The sequence below is a fragment of the Balaenoptera acutorostrata genome, chromosome 19 (assembly GCF_949987535.1).
Source record: "Balaenoptera acutorostrata chromosome 19, mBalAcu1.1, whole genome shotgun sequence".
NCBI classification, from domain to species: Eukaryota; Metazoa; Chordata; class Mammalia; order Artiodactyla; family Balaenopteridae; genus Balaenoptera; species Balaenoptera acutorostrata.
The window spans coordinates 36058443-36085865 of record NC_080082.1 but is presented as its reverse complement, the minus strand read 5'-3'; the positions used below and the strand labels follow the sequence as shown (position 1 = coordinate 36085865).

The window sequence follows — 27423 nt, the reverse complement described above, 5'->3', positions numbered from 1 at the left end:
ATTTCAATCTTCTAATTGTAAATAGAGAAATATATGTTCATGTAAGTTTTAAATTTTTTATGTTTAACCACAAGTATTATTCATAATAGGAAACATACATTCTGAATCATTAAAAAGAATATTCAGGAAAGATGCATCCTGTATAGAGAAGATATACAACAATACGTAACATGGAAATTATCTTTCCTTAAAAGTTTGAAAGAATTTTTAAAATTGTCTTTACGTGGCATATTAGAAGAAATTCCTTCACTGTTTTCATTTTTTTCTAAAGCACATAGAATTCTATTCTTAGTTTACTAAATGTTAATTAGGAATGGATGTTGCATACAACAAGTGCCTTTTTAGGTACAAAATGACATTTTGATGGAAAGTGTTTCTCCTTGGACATGATGATGTAATAAATATGTTGATAACTGAATATTGAACCATCTTTGCATAACTAAAATAAATCCCACTGGGACTTAGTAGATTACTCTTTGAATAGATTTGATTTACAAGCATTTTAATATTTAGAGCTATGCGAAATGGAATTGGTCTGAAGTGGGTTTTTTTTGTTTACTATGGTAGGTTTTAGTGTCAGGGTTAGCATCATGAAACAGGAAACTTTCTATATTTCATTTTTTCATATATTCATTGGTTGGCTTCTGAAGCCAGGAAAGGGAAAGAAATTTTATTCTTCCCTTTCCAAATCACTCAGCCAAGACTCTGACTAAAATGAATAGTATTATAATTAAATTACATACATTACTGCTTACCTGGGTTTTTGTAGACTAGCTTGGGAACCAAACTACCATTTAAGGCATTTTTTTTTTTTCTTGTAGGAAAAATGTATAACAGTTTCCAAATAACTGATTGAAAGAGTGGACTTGTGTGTGTTTTTCTCTCTTCCATTCTCTTCCTTCACTGTCAGTATTGTGGCTGTGGATTATCCTCTAGCTGCCACCCAGCTGATGAATTCCTTTTGGCTTCCATGACCTAGTGTTTAATCTGTGATTATTTCAGAGCCTGAAGCATATCAGTAAACCTAATGAAAGCTTGGCTCTGGAAACAGGGCCTAATTCATACATTTCTGGTGAGACTTGAATGGATAGAACTTAGGCAGTTCTTTATGTCTTAATTTTTTTTTTTGACCCAGCCCTTCTGTTTTAGAAGATTAGCTGAAGGAAATAATTACAGATATATGTGGAGATTTAGTTACAAGGGTGCACAGTGAAGCATGCTTTATAACTGTAAAGATTTGTGGATAACCTAAATGCTCAGCAATAGGGAATTAGTTAAATGAGTGTGGATAATTAAATAATGGAATAATATGTACCCACTAAACTGGTACTGAACAATACATTTGACACTGAAAGATGTCTGTAATATATTAAGTGAAAAAACATTTTACAAAACTTGAAGACCCATATAATCTTAGTTTGAAAAATAGGTATGTAAGCATGTGTGCACACACACACACACACACACACACACAGAATCTGGAATAATACGTACTGAAGTGAAGGTAGTGATGTTCTCTAGGGGAGAAATGAAATTATGGGTGACTATTTCCTTCTTTTTTTATTAGTGTCATAGGGTTTTCTGGAATGAGCATGTATAACTAATTGTAGTAAGAAAAAAACACTTAAAAAAAAAAGAACAAATGCCAGCACAAATAGAATATGTGGAAATTATGTCTCCATAGAAATAATGTGTATCTAGAAAATCATTCCAAATGAAATGAGTATTAACTCCTTGAGTTTTTAATTATGTAGTGTCTACTATTTCTGTAAGTAAGTAAACCAAGTAAACCAAGTCTGGGTCTCCCTGAAGACTCATTTAGAAGAAACCAAGCCTGTTCTTGTCACATCTTTTTTCAAAAAACTATTTTGACTCTTACCAGCCTGGAAAGGAGTTGTCCCATTGAAAAATTCCACATGCTCAGATTGTTTCTGTTGGGTTGCTTGACAGACCGTCTGGACATTCGAGCAGCTCGGATTCTTCTGGATAATGACCATTATGCCATGGAAAAATTGAAGAAAAGAGTGCTGGAATACTTGGCTGTCAGACAGCTGAAAAACAACCTGAAGGGCCCCATTCTGTGCTTTGTCGGCCCTCCTGGCGTTGGAAAAACAAGCGTGGGAAGATCAGTGGCCAAGACTCTGGGCCGAGAGTTCCACAGGATCGCACTTGGAGGCGTGTGTGATCAGTCTGACATTCGAGGACATAGGTAGAGTACTTCTCTCGATTTAATCTCTGATTTCCTTCCTTTTCATTTGTCTAGAGCACCCCCCCTCCAAAAGCCAAGGCATAATGTATATCTTTTTCTTAAAGTGCTCTTTGTGTTACCTTGAATGGAAAGGACATTTATGGTACTTACCTGCTAGCCAAAGCCTCTACCGTCAGGGTATACCCAAACTAACCTTGATGTCTGTGTGACGGTGGACGGGGGTGGGGGTCTGTGCCTCAGCTTTCCTGGAATCTCATTTGAATGCAATTATAAATTAGTTATAATTAAATATTATACTTTTATATTTATTTTGGCCCAATAGCATTTCATAAATAATGACTCATAACTTTTAGAGTTTAAGGAATAAGTGCAATAGCAGGCAAGTAGGAGGAGGTAAGAAATCTTTGATGACAAATTTATTATGTTTGCATTTTAAACTTTCTTTCAAGGAGGCTGGTTTACAGTGTGAGTATGAATAATAAGGAGAAAAGATAATTAAGGCTTTGCATTTTTGACACCCTTTCTATAAAAATACATTAAACTGTAAGAACTGTGTCCCTGATTAATCTGACATTATTAGAATGAGATTTGCATGTTACGTTCATTGTTTTGTTCTCGGTGGCTCATATCGGAAGATGCTTTGGGAAAGCATGAACCTCTGTTTCATAGTTGCAAGTTGTGAGAAAACATTCCTATAGCTTATGTGTTAAGGAACATTTAAAAATGTAGAAATTATGAACTGCTTAAAAGAATATGATGTTGTATACCTGAGACTAATATAATGTAATATGTCAATTACATCTCAGTTAAAACAATTTTTTTAAAAGAAGGCATGTAGCTTTAAGTAGAAAGTAATTAAACTGAAGATAAAACTTCTAACCTCAAGATCATAAACTCGATCTTAAAGTTGTAAAAGCATTGCAGATTATAAATGGGGGCTTTGGCAGGCATGCCAGTGCAAGCAGTGGACAGCTGCCAGTGGCCAAGGGTAATTTAAATGCATATTTACAGTTTGGTGAGTATGGATTAAACTTGGATTGTGGGGAAAAGAAAAGAATATGATGCTTTTATAACATCTTATTTTCCATTTGCCTTATTCATGGGATCCTTAGGCAGGGATGGGAAACTATTTCAGAAACTTTTTCATGAAAAATGGTTCCTTTTATTCTCTTTTATTTGCTTATTTACAATTCTTACGCATTGAAGAAAAAGCATCCCAAGATTTTAGTAAATAAGCAATGAGGACTGCAAATTAGGTCAGGGAATTGATTTGGGTCAGTCTTTCTGGCAATTCAAATCATGTTTTTGTTGCCTAGACTTTCTTATTCTCACATGTGCCACTAGAGGCTGTAGTTTGCTTTTGTAAAGAAATTGGCATCGTGGACCAATCCTGGAGAAGCTAGATCTAGGGCCTAAATCTTCTGATTTATGCTACAGAGCTTTAGGGAGGTGTTCTCCATGCAAGAGACTTGATTCCTGCAGCACTCAGAGTTGTCTTAGTTTATTTCTTCCTTTTATTATCTGTGGCACAGTATTGTGTGATATTTGATGGAATTTAGAGAGTGAGTTTGTGGAGTTACTGTCGTGAAATTAATGTCATGGGCACATGACATGTAGGTATTTGTCCTTATTTCTTCCTACATTGGTATTGACTATTCAGTAAGGCTTGGAGAGTGCTTAGTGCCCAGCACACTCTGAGCGTTCAATAAAAATTAGCTTTCATTATTATTTTAATTCTCAATTCTCAGGAGGACAAGTTTAGATTTATAAGCTTCAATATGACTTTTTATAAAATTCAGTCTGATTCTTAAATTGTACCTAAAATATCCTGTTTGGGGCATTATTATTTAATTTATGTGACAAAAAATTGTGGAAAATATATTTTTGTGATGCCTGCTGGCAGGCAGTATATAATGTCATAATCCCCACCACTTCTTATGAGCATTGTTGGGTTTAAACAGATCTCTGTTTTAAATTTTTACTGAAACTGATAGACCTAAAATTTGTTCTCTTTTTTTTCAAGTGAGTATCCTTTCGTGTGTGTGACTACTGTTAAGAGGCTTGAACCTAAAGAAAATGAGAATTTATTTTCTTTATGAGTCTTTTGTGAAAGGAGCCTGTGTATTTGCCTAAAATATGTGTAAATATAAGCTTTTTAGAAATGTGTGGTGCGAATTGAGGTTATGATTGTTGCCAGATAAAAGGTTTGTGGGCTTGTCTATGACTCATTCTGCTAAAGCCTGATTTGTGATACACCTTGCTGGTGGGCATGTGCTCACTAGCCATCCCTGTACCAGGTGTTCCACTAAACACTATAGCCATCTGCCCTTGTGCTATTGGGGACTTACTACCCAGCTACCCACTAAATTATCAAAGCCTGGTGAAAATTTCTGTTTGAAAACCCGTTTGGAAGCAGGTGGAGCGTGGGGTGTGGTGGTTACGGGGAGGGGGTTGAGAGCAGAGGACGCGCTTGTGTCAGAGTTGCGGGTTGGAGGAGGTGATAGGAGGGGAGAGAACAGTAGAGGATTATAGCACAGCCACGGGGTGGAGTGTGTGGGCATTTGGGAACACCCAGGTCTTGGCATTTAAGTACCGGTCACATGCTCACAAGTAGAGTTCATGCAGAGTTTTGTTTTTCCGCAGCCTATGAGTAGGCACCACTGTTCTGCGGCCTTAAAATAGCCAAGGAAAAACAGAGCTGCATTCTGTTATCTATCTTCCTTGCTCATTCTCTTGATTCTGTCACTCACTTTCCCCATTTTCCCACGCATGGAGCTCCAGCCTTTTGGTAGAAGTACCTGTTTATGTGGAGGAAGGTGCTAATAAGTTAGGAATTTATTTTAAAAACAACCTAAGATATGTCTTTTTTGTTTTGTTTTGTTTTGTTTTAATTTTCTTTTTTTTTTTGTTTTTAATTTTTATTTATTTATTTATATAGTTAGTTAGTTAGTTAGTTAGTTAGTTAGTTTTGGCTGTGTTGGGTCTTCGTTTCTGTGCGAGGGCTTTCTCTAGTTGCGGCAAGTGGGAGCCACTCTTCATTGCAGTGCGCGGGCCTCTCACTGTCACGGCCTCTCTTGTTGCGGAGCACAGGCTCCAGACGCGCAGGCTCAGTGATTGTGGCTCACGGGCTTAGTTGCTCCGCGGCATGTGGGATCCTCCCAGACCAGGGCTCAAACCCGCGTCCCCTGCATTGGCAGGCAGATTCTCAACCACTGCGCCACCAGGGAAGCCCTAAGATATGTCTTTTAGAGTTAAAATGATAATGAGGTGAAAGATGGGGAAGAAAAAAAGAAGACTTGGTTTACATTTAAATCTTAAACTGGGAAAATACAGTGATCTGACTAAATATTGGCCCATTGTTTTGGTTCGTATTATTTTGAGTGGATTAGAGGAAGAATAGTCATGTTTATGCTCCATATTAGCTAATGTATTTTTTTCAATTTAACATTTCTCATTATCTCCATTGGGATTTTTCTCTCTACTTTTATAAGCCATAGAATCTCTGTTCCCATCTATCAGTTTTTACGACTTACATTTTTATATTTAAATATTATATTTAAATAATTTAAATCAGTTCATAGACATTAAGTATAAAGTGACTTCTTTTAGGATGAAGTTTTATGAAATCATGTTTCTGTAACGATCTTTTTTCATTAGCTGTTCCTCAGTGAAATATACTACTGTTGCGATGTTTCTCAAGTTATTGTTGAGGGTAACTGGAGGTCACTGACCAGCTATTTGTTCAGATGATAAAGTTCTATCATTGTAAGGAATCCTTGGCTCAATTCTTAAACAAGAGGAGAAGAAAAATGAACTTTTCTTTCCACATTGATAAATTTTCACGTGTAACCTGAAATAATGATGTTTTAAATAAATTTGCTGTTTCATTACTAGTCTCTACAAGGGAAAAATACCTGAAGCAGCAAGCCTTTAAAATATTCTTAGCATGGTATGCCAGACATGTTACGGTTTGCTCACTAGCCTCCTTTATAACCTATATTTGTATGCAGCTCTTCTTTGCCTCCGAAAAACTTTCAGGTTATCTTGAGGCCCCAGCCCAAGGCTTCCTCCATTAAGATAAGTGCAGTCCGTGACGATCGTACTCTCCTCTGAACTGACTACTTACTGTCTATTGTGCTCTTCAGTGATCAAATAATACAGGCCTCTGGCATTTCTAATATATTCTTACAGAGGTGAAACATAGATATATTAAAAGTAGGAGCTCTGTAGGGTAGGCGTTTTCACATATCTTATACTCCTCTGTATCAGTCTGTGCTGCCAAGCACAGTGCCAAACGTGCTAAGTGCTCTCTAAGTGCTGCGTGAGTTCAAGTAGGATTAAACCATGTTCGAAGTCATGCAGTTCTTTAGATGAGCACATCCATGCAAATGATTTAGGAATGACTGCTGTAAGAACAATTTGATTTGTTTAGACATGCTATATTAAAGACTATTTTTAGTTCCTTAAAGACTGTTTTTCTTTTTTAAAAAGAAATCATTAGGATCTCTTTTAGGTTTATTACTTTTGCCAACTTGAGAGATATGTATATACACCCTTGGTAGAAAATTAGAAAAATAAAAGGAAAAAAATCCTCATGTTTTTCTACCATACAAAGGTAATCACCTTTAACATTTTATTTCCTGCCCAACTTTTCATTGGGCAGCTTTTGCCATTTTTTTTAAAGCAACAGAATTATCCTACCCTTTCCACTTAACATTATAACAAACTTTTTATATTACAAATTGTTTGTAAATATCACTTGAATAGTTTGTGTTATAGCCCATAAGAACTCCTTCATTGGATAGGCATGAAAATATTGATGGTAAATGCCTGCTTTTCTCCCTGTCTACATACTGGAAAAGAGGTGAGTAAAACATCCCTTATTCCTGACATTTATCCTGATATCCTTGGCAGTGACAGAATGACCAGCTTCTTGGATTACGTTAGATTTGAATATATCTAGGGATGATGCAGAGTAGTAAAATAGTTGATTACCATGGAGCTGTAAATAGATGCTATTGTAATTTGGTGTAGTTGTTTTTTGAAGTATAACACAGACTACTTTTTGGAAAATTAAAAACGCTGACCTTGTATATTAAACTTTTGAACTGTGTAGACACTTTTGTTTTTGTGTATCTTATACACTAGTTGAATTGTCATGATAAACCTGTGAACTGCCTGTAATAATTATACCTATGAATCCATATATTTTTTAGTTCACTTGTATACTTTAAGAAAAACTCCTAGGTAATTATGTATTCAGGCTGAATAATAAGTAATTAAAATGATACATTCTTTGCAAACTTTCCTATATTGTGCTATATTGCTTTCTAGATGTTGTATCACAAGGAAGAACATAGAAAAGACAGTATTTTGCCCTCAAAAACGTTATAGTTTGTAAAAGAATACTAGTTTCATTTATTTCCTACTTAAATGTAGTTTCTCAGTAGGATATTTTGGTATGCTAATTTGTTTTTTAAAATGTTTGTGTTTGTTTAGTGATGTTGAAAGAGAACATTTTCATTTGTGTGTTGCTACATTTTTCACCATCTGATTCATATTCCAAAGGTTTATTCAAAGTTTATTCTGTAACTTCAGTTAGTGAATTGCCTGTTACGCATACCTTGTGGCAAAAGACAAGCACATTATAGATATTTTCAGTAGCTTACAGGCTCTGATAATAGTTGTCTTGGTTTGACATCTAGACTAGTGGTACACGTTTGAGGATGTCACCTGTGATTAAGGAACTCTAGGGGCATTGAGCACGCTTGGTGCTGTTGTAACTGAGCAAAGGGCTTGTGCGCTCACAGCACAGAAAGCCAAACCCTGACAGTGGGTTTGTAGCAAAGGAAGGGTTTATTGCAGGGCGCCAAGCAAACGCGTGGGAGACAAACCCCAGATCCAATTCCAGTTGATCTTTGAGTGAGGGGTTTTTTAAAAGGCAAAGAACAAAAAGGCTGGAGTTAATTATCATCTTGTGACATTTCTTAATCATAGTTTCAGGAGTCAGGATGTCTCTGGTTTACAGTTCTCTGGCCAGGTAGTCCGTGGCTCATCTTGCCCTGGAGAAATAACCTGAGTTTGTATGTTAATGATAAGATCTATAACAGTGATTTTAGTACATTAACAATGTTACTGGCAACAGCAATTTCAGTCATCTGACTCTGGTTGACCAGTGTTGGCAGGATTGAGGTCAGAGGGGATAAGAAAAGGAGTAAAGTTTTGGATAGAGAGATTAATCATAAACTCGGTAAGAGAACTTGGTTTGGGGGGCTTGGTTTCACTATGAAAAGACATTTATAAGAGTTGCTTCTGGAACTTACCTGGTGGCACAGTAGTTAAGAATCTGTCTGCCAATGCATGGGACACGGGTTCGAGCCCTGGTCCGGGAATATCCCACATGCCGCGGAGCAACTAAGCCCGTGTGCCACAACTACTGAGCCTGCGCTCTAGAACCCGTGTGCCACAACTACTGAAGCCCGTGCGCCTAGAGCCCATGCTTGGCAACAAGAGAAGCCATTGCAATGAGAAGCCCATGCGCCGCAACGCCGTGTGCGCAGCAATGAAGATCCAACGCAGCCAAAAAAAAAAAAAAAAATTTAATTTAAAAAAAAGAAAAAAATTAAAAAAAAAAAAAAGAGTTGCTTCCATGAGACAGAGATTGAAATGGGACCCAAATTTAGGTGTACTGATTTCTGCTTTTGTATTTTTTCTAGGAAATTCGAAGTTGACTTTAAGTGGCTATTACTAATAACAATTACAATTAACATCTTTTGAAAGCTTACCATGTGCCAGGCACTGTGCTTTGTGCTTTACGTATTATGTTCTCTCGTGATCTCATATAATCCATCAGGTTGGCACTGTTATTATCCCCATTTTAGCAGATGAGGAAACTGAGGCTTGGGTCATGTTATTTATGCAAAGCAATACTCAGAGACTTATATGACCTTAACAATGGTGATAGAAAGATACTTTGGGTGCTATCATTGTTGATCTGTTGTCCTTAAACAAATAGGAGAGACAAACTTTTGTTTGGGGAACAATCTTACAACTCTGTATGCAGCATCTAATCTGTATTTAGACCCACTTTCTGTCATCAGAATGCTCACTGGCTCTTTAGAGGAGGCCATATGCTTGGTACCCATGGATAAAACCTAGGTTGTAAGTATGAATCAGGCAAATTGTAGGGCCAATAAATGTTGCAGACATTACATTATTGGAAAGATCACTTTGTGAGGGGTGGTCAGGAAAAGTTTGGTAGAATTTTTGGGATTTACCTAGGTGGGGAGAGTATTAAGGGCAGGAAGGCACCATATTAACAAAGGTAAAAAAGCTTAAGGGCTATTAATAGGACCTTGATTGTGGATGAAGCAAGAGCATAAGGGCAGCAAGTTAGGAAAGCTGGTGGGGACTGGATTGTGAAGAGCCTTGAATTCCAGACAAAGGAATTTGGACCTTATTCTCTAGGTTCTGGGAAGCAGTAGAAAGTTTAGGAGGAGTTGTTTGTATACTGTGACTAGTACCTGGATTTCCGCTTCTTCTTTAGAAGGGGCAGCTGCCTAGAATATTATTTTCTCTCCATGACTTTAGGTCTAGAATTGTCAGTACCTCTTTTTGAAATCTGCCTATCAAAAGCAGTAAGGAAAAAGAAATTAATGCGCAAGAAATGACCCTTAGAGGCTTTGAGATTTTTTTGTTTTGTTTTTAATTTCCCTTCCCTACTTATTCACAGAAGGCTGACAAATCTGTAAGTTCTCTAGAGAGAGAATTTCAGAGAATTTATTAATCGTGAGTCTTGTCGTTCCTATATCCTGTTCTGAAATCTTGAAATGTGCTAACTCCTTATTATAACTGGACAGTGTTTACTGTATCTGGTTCCAGGGCCTTGGTCACTCCCCCAGATGAAAGGCATTCCCACGATATTTTTAAGGCTTTCTTGTCTTTTCAAAGGTCACTATTTACTCTGTCCTACTTTATACCAGTCATGTGGCAGAACTGCTCCGTGAGCTGGCTTTGTGCAGATCATGAGATACGGCCGCTGTTCCACTTGCCCTTGGTTTGTTTCTTGCAGGCATTCACCCTTTTATGCCTCTTCACAGACAGCATTTGATTTGCTCATGGCTTAGGCAGCAAGGTTGTAACTAAAATTAGTAAACTGCTGCTTAAAATAAAGTTTTGCTGGCTTTGTAAAAAAGGCACTTTTTTCAGTTTGACAAGCATATTTTTATTTCATGTCACGTACATTTGTCAGTTATGTAGATGATTCTTGTTCAGATATGTTAAAGCAGCCTCTAACATTTGAATGCATGACATAATGTCTGGCTGAGCTTGGTTATGCCAATCAGTGTATATAGGGTGAACACAGTTTTATTCAAAAGGCCAGAATTAATGGAATTTTGATATAAATACTGTTGGCCCCAGATCCTCTTACTACAGTGAATAACAAATTATTCCCTCTGAAAATGAAAAAGTTGGAATTTTTCTTTCTTTTTCTGGGGAGAGGCCTACATTTTGAGTGGTCCTTTGAACCAGTTCTGATTTCCTTTATGAAGATGGTGGTGATGTTTTAGCCAGCTCTGGGTCAGCCATTTCAGTCTGTAAGCAGGTAGTTATGTTGGGGTTTGGTAAGTGCCAGGGAGGTGCCCAGAAGAACTGTGAAAAATGTGGGAATTAAATTCATAGGGCTCTTTGGATGTTTTAGAATCTCAAAGAGTAAGAATCATAACTATGTGATTTAAGTGTAATTTTTTTCAGTTTCACTAAGTGGCAAAAATTAGATACAGTGCTTCTAATATCATGGGTAATTTACAGCCAGAATTCAATAGAAAATAAGATAAGAATTGAATCTAGTAACTCTTTGACGTATCACAGGGCTTTTAAAATTGACAGTATCTCTTTGCTATATTCCTGTGATAACTAAATGACCGTTTCCCAGTCTAGAGTTTTGATTTCTAAGTGATAACTGCTCTGCCATCTCCCTGTTGCTAATCTACTGCTCACCTTCTGCAGGCGCACCTATGTTGGCAGCATGCCTGGCCGGATAATCAATGGCTTGAAGACTGTCGGGGTGAACAATCCAGTGTTCCTGTTAGATGAGGTGGACAAACTAGGAAAAAGTCTACAGGGTGATCCTGCAGCAGCTCTGCTTGAGGTAAGATTTAGAAAATTCCCTGTCTGTAATCACACTGGAAGAGTATAGGTGAGAGTAGATAATCATATTTAGGGAGCATATACGTTGATGTGGGTTTAGCCATGGGAAAAACACTTTGATACAAACTAAAATCTGAAGCCATTTGATATTTAAATTAAAATGTCATAGAGATTTTTTTTCCTTTTTCTAATAATTCCCCTCGTTTCTTTCTTTGTTTTTATCAAATAGTTTAATAAAAATTTTATGCATACTTATTGTTTAGAGACCAGTTGTTCTATAAGACTGTTACAAAAAACAGCAAGCAAGTCTCTTCCCTGGGGTTCCTCATTTCCTCTTCTGCACTTTGATCCTCTGACTTTTAGTTGATTAGTCCATTTTCTAGAGATCATGGCTGTATTGCTTTCTTGATTTTAGAGTTTTTGGCATTATAGATTCCTATCTATAGGAGATGATTTTGCTTGCTTGCTTCCTTCTGCCCCTACTGTATCATTTTTATATCCCCAATCTCCCAATATAAATTTTATCCTGATTTTGTTAAGTCATTGTTGAGTATTTACACTATTATAGTTATATAAGGGCTTTTCATAGCTGAGCCATGTGGTGAACTATGATCACTTTTCTTTTTCTGTCCTTTTTGTTTTTCTGTGTTTTTAAAAATGTTTTTAGAGTTAATAATCATCTTGTTTCTTTTGTTCACTTTCACCAACTGTCTAATTTTTATTGGGAGACTTCCAGACTCTTTGTGTTTTATTGGTTTTGTCTTCTCTAAGCCTCTAACCTGAACTGGTTGTTCCCACACTAGGCACAGAGCTGTGGTCCGAGGATCTCCCTTCACCTCCCCCCACATTGCGTTTCCTGTTTTCCGTATTCCACGTCTTCCTCTTTCTTGGTTTATTCTCTCATTGTCCTGGTGTTAGTCTCCCAGTAGCCTCCTGAGAAAGCTTGCATGTAAACGTTCTTCAACTTTGCATATCTGAAAATGTCTTTGTGTTTCTCTCATACTTGATTGGTAGTTTGACTGGGTATAGAATTCCAGGTGGAAATAATTTTCCTGCAAAATTTTAAAGATGTTTCTCCATTGTTTTCCAGTTTTCAATGTTGCTATTGATGAGACTAAGCTGTTGTGGTCCTGTCTTTTGTGACTTGTTTTACTGTCTGAAAACTTTTCAGATCTCCTGTTTATCCCAGTGTTCTGAAAATTTACAATAATCTGCCGTGCCATGGGTCTCTTTCCATTTTTGCTGATGCTCTGAAGGTTCTTTGTATTGGAAAATCCTCTCCGTTTATTTCTGTAAAATTTTATTGAATCCTTTTGTTGATGATTTCTTCTCCAGTTTTGGGGAACTCCTATTAATTTGATGTTAGATCTTTAATTTTCTTATCTCTCCTATTACTCATCTTTTTAATTTTTTGTTCTACTTTCTGTGAAGAGTTCCTCAGCTCTATCTTTTAATCCTTCTATGAGTTTGTCATTTCAAAGAACCCCTTTTTTTTAACTTCTCTGCATGTTCTTTTTATACTACCTTGCTCTTGTTACATAGTTGTAAAATGTCCTTTTGTCTCTGTGAGAAAAATACTAATAGATTAAAAAAAATTTTTTTTTCCTTCCTTTGCTCCAAAGCTGCATTTATCTATTCGTTATATATTTTTTCTGGTCTCTTCTATATTAGAGTCTTTCATTAGATGTCTGGCAGTTTTTGTGTGTTCATATTTAATAGTGAGGCATGAAAAAGCTGATTGGAAGCTATGAGCATATGAGAGGGGGCTTATTGATTACAATTTTCACAGTAGGGTCATCTGACTAATATATTTCATTGAGGAACCTTCTGTGTCAATAACTTTAGGTCTTTCTATTGAGGCTGGTCAGATTTCTCAGAGAAGACTCCTTAAGTCTCTTGGCTTGAGAATGAAGGCCTGGCTGCCAACATTCTAGGCACCAAGCATTCAGCATCCTGGATGTATGCATTCACCTGAACTGTTGTTTTCAGTGTAGTATGTACTCTACTCAGCTGTGCCCACTGTCACCTGCACAGGGAACCACTGCTTTATGTTCTTAAGAAAATCCCAGTACTTTGCTGGGATAGGGGAAGGGATCTGGTGTGCCTGACTGCTTCATAAATTTACTTTAACCAGTCCTCCTTATTTTGCCACCTCTGCCCCCACTCTTCACCCTGGTTTAAATAAAATATTATTAATATTCAAATTGATTTGTAAAACCGAGGGAAAACTTGCTTTGTAAAAAGGTTTTTTTCTTGTTTATTTTCTTGCTTTGAGTTCCCTCTGGCTTCCTGTTTTTCTGTTTTTGTAATCTTCTTAGAACAGGATGGACTGGGGCCTGTGTCTTATGAGCAGGGAGACCATACATTCTCTTTTGCATGGGACAGTCCCAGTTTATGCCTAATTATTAATTGCATTCTCTTTTAGTCTTAGAAGTGGGTCCTCTTCGGACAATAAAAAGTACAGTTACCCTACTTTAAAAGCCCCAGGGCTTGGAGATAAGAGTTTGATTTGGTTTGGTTTTGCTTGTTTTTATTTGAAGACAGTTCTCTTCTGGCTCAGTAACTGGTTTTGAATGATAAAATAGTGAACATTATTTAAGATTTTAGTGGTTTCTTAGTTGTTAACTTTAGACTTGCAGTTTAATTGGGGCACTTTTCAGATAATCTGACAGATTCTCCCATTAGACACTTAATGTTACCCTGTTGAAAAGAACTTAAGAGTGATTCCCTGATAGTTAGATTTCCCAACAGACTATCTGTAGGAGTCCTGAAACAAGTCCACCAAAGACAGCTTCACAAGTAGTAGGAGAAGATGGTTAAGCCCCCTGTATGTTTGTTTGACTGTATATTTCAAATGTTCACCTAGTGCTTTGTGGTGATTCAGTAATATTTGTTGAATTGAATTGATCTTTGATAACAAGCAGCTGATATATTGATATTTTCTTACCTGCCGTAGAACTTGGTATTCACTCTTTTGGCAATTTCCAAACTAAAAGTACAAAAGCCTCAAATGATACCTCAAAGTAAATGCCACCCTGGGCCACATGCTTATCTCTGATGTTTAGTGACGAATAGCATCAGTTCCTTATAGACTGTGGTATCTGTGAAGCAAGATGTAGATTTGGAAGAACTGAGTGTCTTGGTCCCTGACATCCTCCTTCTCCCCACCTGCCCAAATCCTGGGTAAAAACCTCTCATACCTCACAGGTTATTGAAGCAAATAAGAATATATGTAAAAGCACTCTGTAAACTGTAAAGCACTCTACAGATAATATTTTAATTTAATATCCACTGACATTTCTTTTGTGTCTGTTTTGAAAGCCACTTCAAATTTTCCAATACCAGTAGATCCCCCTGAATGAAAAAAAAGAATAAAGTTCAATTACTCAACACGTTGTATTTGAAGTAGAATATTACTGAGAGTCTGGAATATTCAAGAGCATGTGTTTTTTATCTTTCCATATAGAAAACCTACTTTTTCAAAATTGACGTTTAGACATTATTTATAAAATTTACTCATACAAGATTTTTTTTATTTTACAGCTAATTTGTATTAAGAGAATATGTACTGGATATGAAGAACATAATAGTAGATATAGAGTGGTTACTCTGAATAAGTTAAAAAATAAACTTGTTCTGCCTGTAGATTCTTCTTGCCTTCGTATTACTCATGAAGAATCTGCTGATTTCCTTGAGCTTCCATGGAATTGTTGCTTATATAAAATAGAATGTATTTCCAGCATAGAATGTATTTCCAGCATACTGTTGTCAGCATAGAAATATTTACTTAAAATTTAGATACCTCTTTTGAAAAGTTATTGGAAGAACATAAAACTAGATCTAACTACTTGATAAACAAATGTTGGTAGTAGAATTCAGGCAAGTCTGTTGTTGAATAGTGTTAAAATATTAGATCAAGGAAAGTCCTTTTATGTAATTATTAGACTCAAAATTATGGAAGTTTTATCAGCTAGATTATCATATTTATAATTAATGCAAGATTCAGACTGTTCGTTAAATATAAGTGCATTTCTGAAATACACTTTGGTGTGAACGGGCGAATAAAATACATGGATACTATACCAAATTTTCTATATAGGCAATAATGTTACAGTTCTAACATTAGAACTGCACCACCAAGGAAGTCCAAACTTCTTTCTTTAAAACTGAAGTTGTTGGGGACTTCCCTGGTGGCGCAGTGGTTGGGAATCCACCTGCCAGTGCAGGGGACATGAGTTCAAGCCCTGGTCTGGGAAGATCCCACGTGGCTCGGAGCAGCTAAGCCTGTGTGCCACAGCTACTGAGCCTGCGCTCTAGAGATCACAAGCCACAACTACTGAGCCCATGCACCACAACTACTGAAACCTGCATGCCTAGAGCCTGTGCTCCGCAACAAGAGAAGCCACCGCAATGAGAAGCCCGCTCACTGCAACAAAGAGTAGCCCCCACTCGCGGCAACTACAGAAAGCACACACGCAGCAATGAAGACCCAATGCAGCCATAAATAAATAAATAAATAAATAAATAAATAAATAAAATTTATTAAACGAAAAAAAACAACTGAAGTTCTTAATTAGAATTAGATCCAGTTGAGACCTTCAAGATGGCGGAGGAGTAAGGTGTGGAGTTCATCTTCCTCCCCGCAAATACATCCAAAATACATCTACATGTGGAGCAACTCCTACAGAACACTTAATGAATGCTGGCAGAAGACCTCAGACTTCCCAAAAGGCAAGAAACTCCCCACGTACCTGGGTAGGGCAAAAGAAAAAAGAAAAAACAGAGACAAAAGAATAGGGACAGGACCTGCCCCTCTGGGAGGGAGCTGTGAAGGAGGAAAAGTTTCCACACACTAGGAAGCCCCTTCACTGGTGGAGATGGGGGGTGGAGGCGGGGAAGCTTCGGAGCCACGGAGAAGAGTGCAGCAACAGGGGTGCAGAGGGCAAAGTGAAGAGATTTCCACACACAAGATCGGTGCCGACTGGCACTCACCAGCCCGAGAGGCTTGTCTGCTCACCCGCTGGGGCGGGTGGGGGCTGGGAGCTGAGGCTTGGGCCTCGGAGGTCAGATCCCAGGGAGAGGACTGGGGTTGGCTGCGTGAACACAGGTTGAAGGGGGCTAGTGCGCCACAGCTAGCCAGGAGGGAGTCCGGGAAAAAATCTGGACCTGCCTAGGAGGCAAGAGACCATTGTTTTGGGGTGCGTGAGGAGAGGGGATTCAGAGCACCACCTAAATGAGCTCCAGAGATGGGCGTGAGCCGCGGCTATCAGTGCAGACACCAGAGACAGGCATGAGATGCTAAGGCTGCTGCTGCAGCCACCAAGAAGCCTGTGTACAAACACAGGTCACTATCCACACCTACCCTCCCGGGAGCCTGTGCAGCCCACCACTGCCAGGGTCCCGTGATCCAGGGACAGCGTCCCCAGGCGAACACGTGGCACACCTCAGGCTGTTGCAACATCGCACTGGCCTCTGCCACTGCAGGCTCGCCCCGCATTCCCTACCCCTCCCTCCCCCCGGCCTGAGTGAACCAGAACCCCCGAATCAGCTGCTACTTTAACCCTGTCCTCTCTGAGCGAAGAACAGACACCCTCAGGCGACCTACGCACAGAGGCGGGGCTAAATCCAAAACTGAACCCCAGGAACTGTGCAAACAAAGAAGAGAAAGGGAAATCTCTCCCAGCAGCCTCCAGAGCAGCGGATTAAATCTCCACAATCAACTTGATGTACCCAGCATTTGTGGAATACCTGAATAGACAACAAATCATCCCAAAATTGAGGCGGTGGACTTTGGAGCAACTGTAGACTTGGGGTTTGCTTTCTGCATCTAATTTGTTTTTGGTCTCATATTTATCTTAGTATTTAGAGTTTAGTATCATTGGTAGATTTGTTTATTGATTTGGTTGCTCTCTTCTTTTTTTTTAATATATAGATATATATATATATATATTTCCCTTTTCTCTTTTTGTGAGTGTGTATGTGTATGCTTCTTTGTGTGATTTTGTCTGTATAGCTTTGCTTTTACCATTTGTCCTAGGGTTCTGTCTTTTTTTTTTTTTTTTAGTATAGTTTTTAGCGCTTGTTATCATTGGTGGATTTGTTTTTGGGTTGGGTTTGGTTGCTCTCTTCTTTCTTTCTTTTTTTAATTACTTTTTAATTTTTAATAATTTATTTTTTATTTTAAAAACTTTATTTTATTGTATTTTTTTCTTTCTTTCTTTTTTTCTCCCTTTTCTTCTGAGCCGTGTGGTTGACAGGGTCTTCATGCTCTGGCCGGGTGTCAGGCCTGTGCTTCTGAGGTGGGAGAGCTGAGTTCAGGATATTGGTCCACCAGAGACCTCTCAGCTCCATGTAATATCAAACGGTGAAAGTTCTCCCAGAGATCTCCATCTCAACGCTAAGACCCAGCTCCACTCAACAACCAGCAAGCTCCAGTGCTGGACACCCTATGCCAAACAACTAGCAAGACAGGAACACAACCCCACCCATTAGCAGAGAGGCTGCCTAAAATCATAAGGCCACAGACACCCCAAAACACACCAGCGGACTCAGTCCTGCCCACCAGAAAGACAAGATACAGCCTCATCCACAAGAGCACAGACACCAGTTCCCTCCACCAGGAAGCCTACACAACCCACTGAACCAACCTTAGCCACTGGGGGCAGACACCAAAAATAACAGGAACCACGAACCTGCAGACTGCAAAAAGGAGACCCCAAACACAGTAAGTTAAGCAAAATGAGAAGACAGAGAAACACACAGCAGATGAAGGAGCAAGGTAAAAACCCACTAGACCAAACAAACTAGAACAAAAAACAGAACTAGAACTAAAAATTTCACAATTTGTATGGAAACACAGAAGACCCCAAATAGCCAAAGCAATCTTGAGAAAGAAAAATGGAGCTGGAGGAATCAAGCTCCCAGACTTCAGACTATACTACAAAGCTACAGTAATCAAGACAGTATGGTACTGGCACGGAAACAGAAATATAGATCAATGGAACAGGATAGAAAACCCAGAGATAAAACCATGCACATATGGTCACCTTATGTTTGATAAAGGAGGCAAGAATATACAATGGAGAAAAGACAGCCTCTTCAATAAGTGGTGCTGGGAAAACTGGACAGCTGCATGTAAAAGAATGAAATCAGAACACTCCGTAACACCATACACAAAAATAATCTCAAAATGGATTAAAGACCTAAATGTAAGGTCAGACACTATAAAACTCTTAGAGGAAAACATAGGCAGAACACTCTTATGTTTTTGACTCACCTCCTAGAGAAATGGAATTAAAAACAAAAATAGCCAGTCTCTCGGCTTCTTGGCGGTAGCTGTCTCTTCGGCCTTTTACTTAATTTCCAGGACTTGAATTTACCGCCATGTCCTCTGAAGAAGGGAAGCTCTTCGTGGGAGGGCTCAACTTCAACACTGATAAGCAGGCTCTGGAAGACCACTTCAGCAGCTTCGGACCTATTTCTGAGGTGGTTGTTGTCAAGGACCGGGAGACTCAGCGATCCTGGGGTTTTGGCTTCATCACCTTCACCAATCCAGAGCATGCCTCAGATGCCATGAGAGCCATGAATGGAGAGTCTCTGGACGGTCGTCAGATCCGTGTAGACCACGCAGGCAAGTCGGCCCGGGGAACAAGAGGGGGGTGCCTTTGGGGCCTATGGGCGTGGTCGCAGCTACTCTAGAGGTGGTGGGGACCAGGGCTATGGAAGTGGCAGGTATGACAGCCGACCTGGAGGATATGGATATGGATATGGAAGGTCCAGAGACTATGGCGGCAGCCAGGGTGGTTATGACCGCTACTCAGGAGGAAATTACAGGGATAATTATGACAACTGAGATGAGGCATGCACACCTAATGTAGATACACAAGGAATAAAACTTCTTCTGATCCAGGACCATCCCTCCAAATGGCTGTATTTATAAAGATTTTTGGAGCTGCACTGAAACATCTGTTTTAGTTACATCAATTTTTTTTTTTGAGTAGAGCTCCCAAGGTAGCTTGTTAAAGACCTTTCAGAAAGTTCCATGTGTTTTTTAAAATTTTTCTCCCATTTAAAGATCAATTCTGAGACATTTGTGGAGTCTGGATATTTTTTCCTTTTTTACCAGTTTTTTAGTTCGGGCTCTCAGGAATGTTGGTTCTGGCAAAAAATGTTTGGCCAGACTGATTTTTTTAAATAATGTGCATCTAGGAACATTTTAAACACCTGTACACAATGTTTAATCGTGATTAGGAAGCAATTTCTGACTGTAACTATAAGAAATGAAGAACATGATTACTTAGAGGTGTTTTTTACTCCAGATCTCTGCCTTGATTATATAGAAGTTTCTTAAAAATATTTGTGTGTCATTTTTTTTTAATACTGGAAGAAAAAAATATTCTGTTGTGTTTCATGTAGCGTTTAGGATGTCTTTCACCAAGTTGATTAAAAAGATAAAATCTGAAAGCAAAACAAAACCAAAAAAAGACAAAAATAAACAAATGGGACCTAATGAAACTTAAAAGCTTTTGCACAGCAAAGGAAAACATAAACAGGAAGAAAAGACAACCCTCAGAATGGGAGAAAATATTTGCAAATGAAGCAACTGACAAAGGATTAATCTCCAAAATTCACAAGCAGCTCATGCAGCTCAATGTCAAAAAAACATACAACCCAGTCCAAAAATGGGCAGAAGACCTAAATAGACATTTCTCCAAAGAAGATACACAGATTGCCAACAAACACATGAAAGGATGCTCAACATCACTAATCATTAGAGAAATGCAAATCAAAACTACAATGAGGTATCACCTCACACCAGTCAGAATGGCCATCATCAAAAAATCTACAAACAATAAATGCCAGAAAGGGTGTGGAGAAAAGGGAACCCTCTTGTACTGTTGGTGGGAATGTAAATTGATACAGCCTTTATGGAAAACAGTATGGAGGTTTCTTAAAAAACTAAAAATAGAACTACCATATGACCCAGCAGTCCCACTACTGGGCATATACCCTGAGAAGACCGTGATTCAAAAAGAGTCATGTACCACAATGTTCATTGCAGCTATTTGCAATAGCCAGGACATGGAAGCAACCTAAGTGTCCATCGACATATGAATGGATATAGAATATGTGGCTCTTATATTGGAATGTTACTCAGCCGTAAAAAGAAACGAAATTGAGTTATTTGTAGTGAGGTGGATGGACCTAGAGTCTGTCATACAGAGTGAAGTAAGTCAGAAAGAGAAAAACAAATACCGTATGCTAACACATATATATGGAATCTAAAAGAAAAAAAAAAAGTTCTGAAGAACCTAGGGGCAGGACAGGAATAAAGACGCAGATGTAGAGAATAGACTTGAGGACATGGGGAGGGGGAAGGGTAAGCTGGGACAAAGTGAGAGAGTGGCATGGACATATATACACTATCAAATGTAAAATAGATAGCTAGTGGGAAGCAGCTGCATAGCACAGGGAGATCAGCTTGGTGCTTTGTGACCACCTAAAGGGGTGGGATAGTGAGGGTGGTGGGGAGACCCAAGAGGGAGGAGATATGGGGATATATTATATGTATAGCTAATTCACTTTGTTATAAAGCAGAAACTAACACATCATTGTAAAACAATTATACTCCAATAAAAATGTTAAAAAAACCAATTAGATCCAATTAGTAATTAAATCAAGTAGTATATTTACTACTTAGATACAACAGACATATAATCTTCTAAGGTGTACAACTATTGTCAAAGAATGTCAAAGAGACTTAGGAAAATCCAGCTCTAAACTTTCATAAATGAAAAACTTGAAGTCCAGGATATTATCTTAGTTTTTCATCTCATCACATGCTATGTTTACAATTTAAATTCTGAAACTCTAGCAGAGTAAAAAATGCCTTAAATACTGATGTTATGAGAGAAGAGTAGGTGAAGACCCATACCCATTTTTCTGTTTTCTTTTTCTCTCTGCTGTCTCTAATTAGGGGAAAGACTGCAACTGAAAGATGAACTAAGCTAAATTAGGGAAGCTTAAGGCTTGTTAATCATTACTTTTCAATGCTAGCAACCATTTTTACCAGTCCCCAAGGCATAGTTGCAGATTACACAAAAATATCTTAATGTCTTTGTTAGCCTTTTTCTTTTCTTTTTATACCCACTTCCATTTTCTGTCTTTCCTGTATTATCCACCCACCCTACCCCCCACATATACATGCACCAGCTGCCACCAGACTATCCACTGCCCTCCAGCCCTTAGCTATATTCTCAACCAAAATTATTTCTCATTTCTATCCTATTTAACATTCCTGGTATTAGAGTTTGGTGGTGATTGGATTGCATGACTAAATTTACATGAAAACTAATCTTGAATGCCTTGGGATAATTATTGGTATGAATTTGTGACTGGATAATCTCCAAGGGTTTCCTTTCCTCTGCTGCCAATCTCAGGGCTGCTATATCAGGGAATCAGCAGACAAACGTGTGGCCCAAATCCTGGCTCTTGTCATCTTTCTTCCTCTACAAGGACCCCCCACTGGATTCACTAGTAAAATAAGAAAAGAAAAAAAAGGAAACTTGAGAGAAGTAGACAGTAAATGGTAAATTGAGAAAAAATAAGTTGAGAAATAGAAATTTGACTAATGAATTGAGAAATAATGCATTGAGTTTAGTGTCTACATCCCAGGTTTCCAGGAGCAAGCACTTTTCAAAATATCCTGTCCATTTAGGGAATTATTTTACCAGTATTTAACAAGTTATGTATTCCTATTTTTTACACAAGGAATAGACAGTATTTAAAAATTATATAGGAATCTCCTTTATATTAATGATTCTGTTTTGCCAGAAATAAATGAAAACATTTGAATGTTCTACAAAATGTATGCTTAGCCTTGGGCAGTTTAATTCACAAATGGAGATGAGCATTCAGATTGAGATGTCAACTGATTGCCACTCATTAAACTGAAGCAGCTCACCCTTTTAACAAATTGTTATTTAAAGATATTTTATTGATTAATTTTTTTTACAGCTTTAGGGTGTGGTATAATTGACATATAGTAAAGTGAGTATATTTAAAATGAACAATTTGATAAACTGTGACATATGTATAAATTATGAAGCCATATGAATAATCAAGATAATGAACATAGTGGTTCCACTTCTGAAATGAAAAATTCATAGAATCAGCAGTCGACTTGAACTCGTAGAAGAAAGAACCAGTGAATTTGAAGATAGATTGATAGAGATTATGCAATCTGAAGAACAGATTTAAAAAATGAATAAAATGAACAGAGCATCAAGGAAATGTGGGATACTGTGAAGCACACGAATATGTGAAAAAGAGGACAGGAGAGGGAGATGGGAGCAGAAAAAATTTTCAAAGAAGTAATAGATGAAAACTTCCCAAATTTGATGAAAAACATAAATCTACACAACCAAGAAGCTCAATGAATTTCATGTAGGATAAACACAAAGAAATCTATAGATACATAATGTAGTAAAAATGCTGAAAGACAGAAACCTTTGGAAGCAACAAGAGATGGTGTATCCATTCATATTTTGATGGATATTTGGATTTTTCAACTTTTGGCTATTACAAATAAAGCTGCTATGAATATTCATGTATTAATACAAGTCTTTGTATGGACATATATTTTTATTTCTTTTTGATAAATAAATACCTAGGAGTGGAATGGCTTGGGCAAGTGGTAGGTATAGATTTAATTTTTTAAGGAACTGCCAGATTGTTTTCCAAAATGGTTGTGCTATTTTCCATTTCTACTAGTAGTGTGTAAGAGTCCCAGTTGCTCCACATCATTGCCAATAATTGATATGTGGTAAGTTTTTGTAATTTTAGTCATTCTGGTGGGTGTGTTGTATCATCTCATTGTGGTTTTAGTTTGCATCTCCCTAGTGATTAATGACTTGTTGAGCATCTCTGCATGTGATTATTGGCCATCCTTTGTGTCTTTTGATGAAATTCCAATTTTACTTTTCCCTTTTAATTGAGTTGTCTTTTCATTCTTGAGTTGTAAGAATTCCTTATCTGTTCTACATAGATTTCCTTTGTCAGGTACATATTTTTCAGATATTTTCTTCAAATATTTTATTGACAGTGTTTGTTGAAGAGCAAAAGTTTTTGTTTTTTATAAAGTCCAATTTAAAAAATTTTGTTAATGGTTTCTTTTGAGTTGTAATTAAGAAATCTTTACTAAACCAAGGTCACATGGATTTTCTCTTATGTTTTCTTCTAGAAGTTTCATATTTTTAGCTCTAACATTTGAGTCTATGATTCATGCTGAGTGAATTTTCGTATATGATGCATAGTATGGGTCAAGGTTCCTTTTCTTTTTGCATATAGATATTTAATTGTTCCAATACTGTTTGTCAAAAAAAGTATCTTTTCTCCATTGAATTGCCTTAGACACCTTTGTCAAATGTGTGTTTTATATTTTTGAGTTCCCTATACTGTTCCATTAATTTATGTTTATGCCAATACCACACTGAGTTGATCACTTTGCTTTATAATAGGTCTTGAATTCATTTAGTGTTAGTTGTCCAGCTTTGCTTTTCTTATCTAAAAATTTTTCAGCTATTCTAGGCTCTTTGCATTTCCATATAAATTTTAGAATCTGCTTGTCAGTTGCTGCAAAACAGTCTGCTGGGATTCTGCTGGGATTTTAATTGGCATTTCATTTGAACCTGTAGATCATTTGGGGAGAATTGTCATCTTAAAAATATTGTTTCTTCTCATCTGTGAACAGGTATATCTCTGGTTTTTTTTAGGTCTTCTTAACTTTCTCAGCAATGTTTTTTCACTTTCAGCATACAGATCTTGCACTTTGTCAGATTTATCTCAAATTATTTCCTATTTCTTGATGCTGTTTTTTATTTCAATTTTTGATAATTGCTAATATAAAGAAAGAGTACAATTTGTATTTTGTATATTAACCTTGTATCCTACAACTTTGCTAGTAAACTCATTAATTTTAATCACCTTGTCTCTCTACCTTTTTTGTTTGTTTGGCCCCTGTGTTTTATGTTAGGGCTTTCCTCCAATCTTTGGTGATTCTTTGATGTCTCTTTATATATATATAAGGTGTGACATTAAGATTATTGAACATTTTGTGTGCACATGTGAGGCTTGATACCTGGTGGGCTTCATCAGATAGTGATAAATTGGGGGTGGGGGTCCCCATATTTCAGGATCTATAAATCTTATCTCTTAGACCAGTTGGTATTTTCAAAGAAGGGTCCTGTGGTATCATCTGGTAGAGGGTGTTGGGCTGTCTGTATTGTAAACCTACTATTCTAGGCTGCCTGTAGTTAAAATTTTGACTTCCACTTTCACTGTTTTTGTATTATAATAATTATGTTATAATTTTGATGTTTATTATGTTTTGTCTAAGTATATAACTTAAATAAATGTACTGTCTACCACTTACGTATTGTCTAAGTATGTAATTTAAATAATTTCTTAATTTTGGAGTTTAGTGAGGAACCATTTTTTTTTTTTTTTTAATGAGGATCTTGAATCAGATGCGTATGTTTGATTGATTGATTGATTGATTGATTTTGGCTGTGTTGGGTCTTCGTTTCTGTGCGAGGGCTTTCTCCAGTTGCGGCAAGCGGGGGCCCCTCCTCATCGCGGTGCGCGGGCCTCTCACTATCGCGGCCCCTCCCGTTGCGGGGCACAGGCTCCAGACGCGCAGGCTCAGTAGTTGTGGCTCACGGGCCCAGCCGCTCCGCGGCATGTGGGATCTTCCCAGACCAGGGCTCGAACCCGTGTCCCCTGCACCGGCAGGCAGATTCTCAACCGCTGCACCACCAGGGAAGCCCAAGGAACCATTTTTATACATATTCCATAGATTCTAGGAAAGATTGTGTGTGTGTGTGTCTGTGTATACATATATATCTGAATACAGCAATATTTTAACAAGAGTATATATGTGTGTTATGAGATTGCTATTCTCTAGGTTTATAGCTTTATTTTTTCTGCACGTTGTGATATACAGAAGTGCATTAAACTTGCCACGACAGTTTTTTTTCTGTCAGTTTCACTTTATAATTTCTAATTTTTTAATATACATTTTAATAGTATTTATTTGTTATGTCATCATTGTGGCCATTTCCTGCTATCTAGTACAGTCATTTTCTTTGTTCCATTCTTACCTTGGTTTCTCCTTAGGCTGGTAATACTTTTGCAGTTCATCCTTCCTTTTTGTTAGTGTATACCAGGTACAGCTTTTTTTGAATTTTTAACCTTCTTGTTTCATTATGTTTTATTAGTATTTCATATAATCAATTTTTAGATTACTTTTGACTCTACCTGGAAGTCTGGATATTCAGTAGGCTTTTTCAAATATTGTACTAACTGGTGTGTTGGGACTTTTGACATCTGTGGTTTGGTTGTTTTCTGTCCCCTTTTTAAAAAAGGGTCCTAGTTTTTTCCTTTGACTTACGTCATTAACTGTATGGACAGTTTGTTAGATCAGAAGGCATGTATTCTGTTTTTTTAATACTACTTGTGATACCTTTCAGTTAAAAATCACACATCTCTGTTTCTCTGAGTATCAACATCATAAATGAAATATATTTTCCCTCCCTTGTATAAAATGAAATAATTAATACACAGTAATCTATCCCTTCCTCATCTCACTACCTAGTTACTTTAGAGGATTTAATTTTTTTACATTATGAATCTTTATCAGAAACTATTTTCAACTTTTATATTCTTTCTTTTTTTTTAATTAATAGCTTTTTTTTAAAAAAAAGCAGTTTTAGGTCCACAGTACAATTTGAGTGGAAAGTACAAAGAGTCCCATATAACCTCTCACCCTCCCTCCCCCAGTTTCCCCTTAAAATTGATGAGTCGGTATTAATACATTATTTTAACTTAAGTCCATACTTTACATCAGGGTTCAGTTTGTGTTGTACATTGTATGGGTTTTGATGACTGTGTAAATGATATGTATCCACCATTACAGTATCAAAGACTATAGTTTCATAGCCCTAAAAATCCCATGTGCCCCACTTACTCATTCCTCCCTCCCTCTCTCCAAGTCCCTGGCAATCACTGATCTGTCTCCATATTTTTGTCTGTTCCAGGAATGTCATATAGTTGGAATTACACAGTATATAGCCTTTTTAGGTTGGCTTCTTTCACTTAGTAGTATGCATTTAAGATTCTTCCATGTCTTTTTCTGGCTTGATAGTTCATTTCTTTTTATCGCTGAATAACATTCTACTGTATGGATGTACAACAGTTTGTTTATCCCTTTATTGAAGGACATCTTAGTTATTTCTAGGTTTTGACAATTATGAATAAAGCTACTGTAAACATTTGTGTGCAGGTTTTTGTGTGGATGTAAGTTTTCAGCTCACTTGACTAAATACCAGGGAGTGCAACTGCTGGGGTCATAAGGTAAGAGCATGTTAGTTTTGTAAGAAACTGTCAAACTGTCTTCCAAGTTGTCTGTACCATTTTGCATTCCCACCAGCAATGAATGAGAGTTCTTGTTGCTCCACATCCTCACCACCATTTGGTGTTGTCAGTGTTTTGGATTTTGGCCATTTTAAGAAGTGTGTAGAGTGTCTTGTTTTTGTATTCTTTTTTGTAAACATATTTCCCACCTTTATTTTTTAAATAACAGATTTATTGAGATATAATTCACAAACCATAAGATTCACCCCTTTAAATGTGCATTTCTTTGGTTTTCAGTATATTGACAAGTTGTACAGCCATGAACATTATCTAATTTTGGAACATTGTCTTTGCCCATGTACCATTAGCAGCCACTCTCCATACCCCCCTACCACCAGAAGCCCCTGGAAACCACTCATCTTTCTGTCTCAGTGGATTTGCCTGTTTTGGATATTTCATATAAATAGAATCATACAATATGTGGCCTCTTGAGACTAGCTTGTTTCATTTAGCATAGTGTTTTCAGGATTCCTCCATGTTGTATGCATCAGAACTTCATTCCTTTTCACGGCTAAATAGTATTCTCTTATATGAATATATACCATATTTTGTTTATCATTGAGCGGTTGATGGATGTTTTTGGGTGGTTCCCA

General features: G+C 37.5%; 1 protein-coding gene and 1 pseudogene across 1 annotated transcript in view; both read left to right on the top strand.

Annotated features, from left to right (window-relative positions):
- Positions 1–27423, top strand: part of LONP2 (lon peptidase 2, peroxisomal) — a 98943-nt gene that overhangs the window by 20960 nt on the left and 50560 nt on the right. The window contains exons 7-8 of the mRNA XM_007167632.2: positions 1951–2209; positions 11219–11360. Of these exons, the coding sequence (XP_007167694.2) occupies positions 1951–2209; positions 11219–11360 (401 nt within the window). The remainder of the gene's footprint in view (positions 1–1950; positions 2210–11218; positions 11361–27423) is intronic.
- On the top strand, positions 17629–19714 carry LOC130705772 (RNA-binding protein 3-like; annotated as a pseudogene).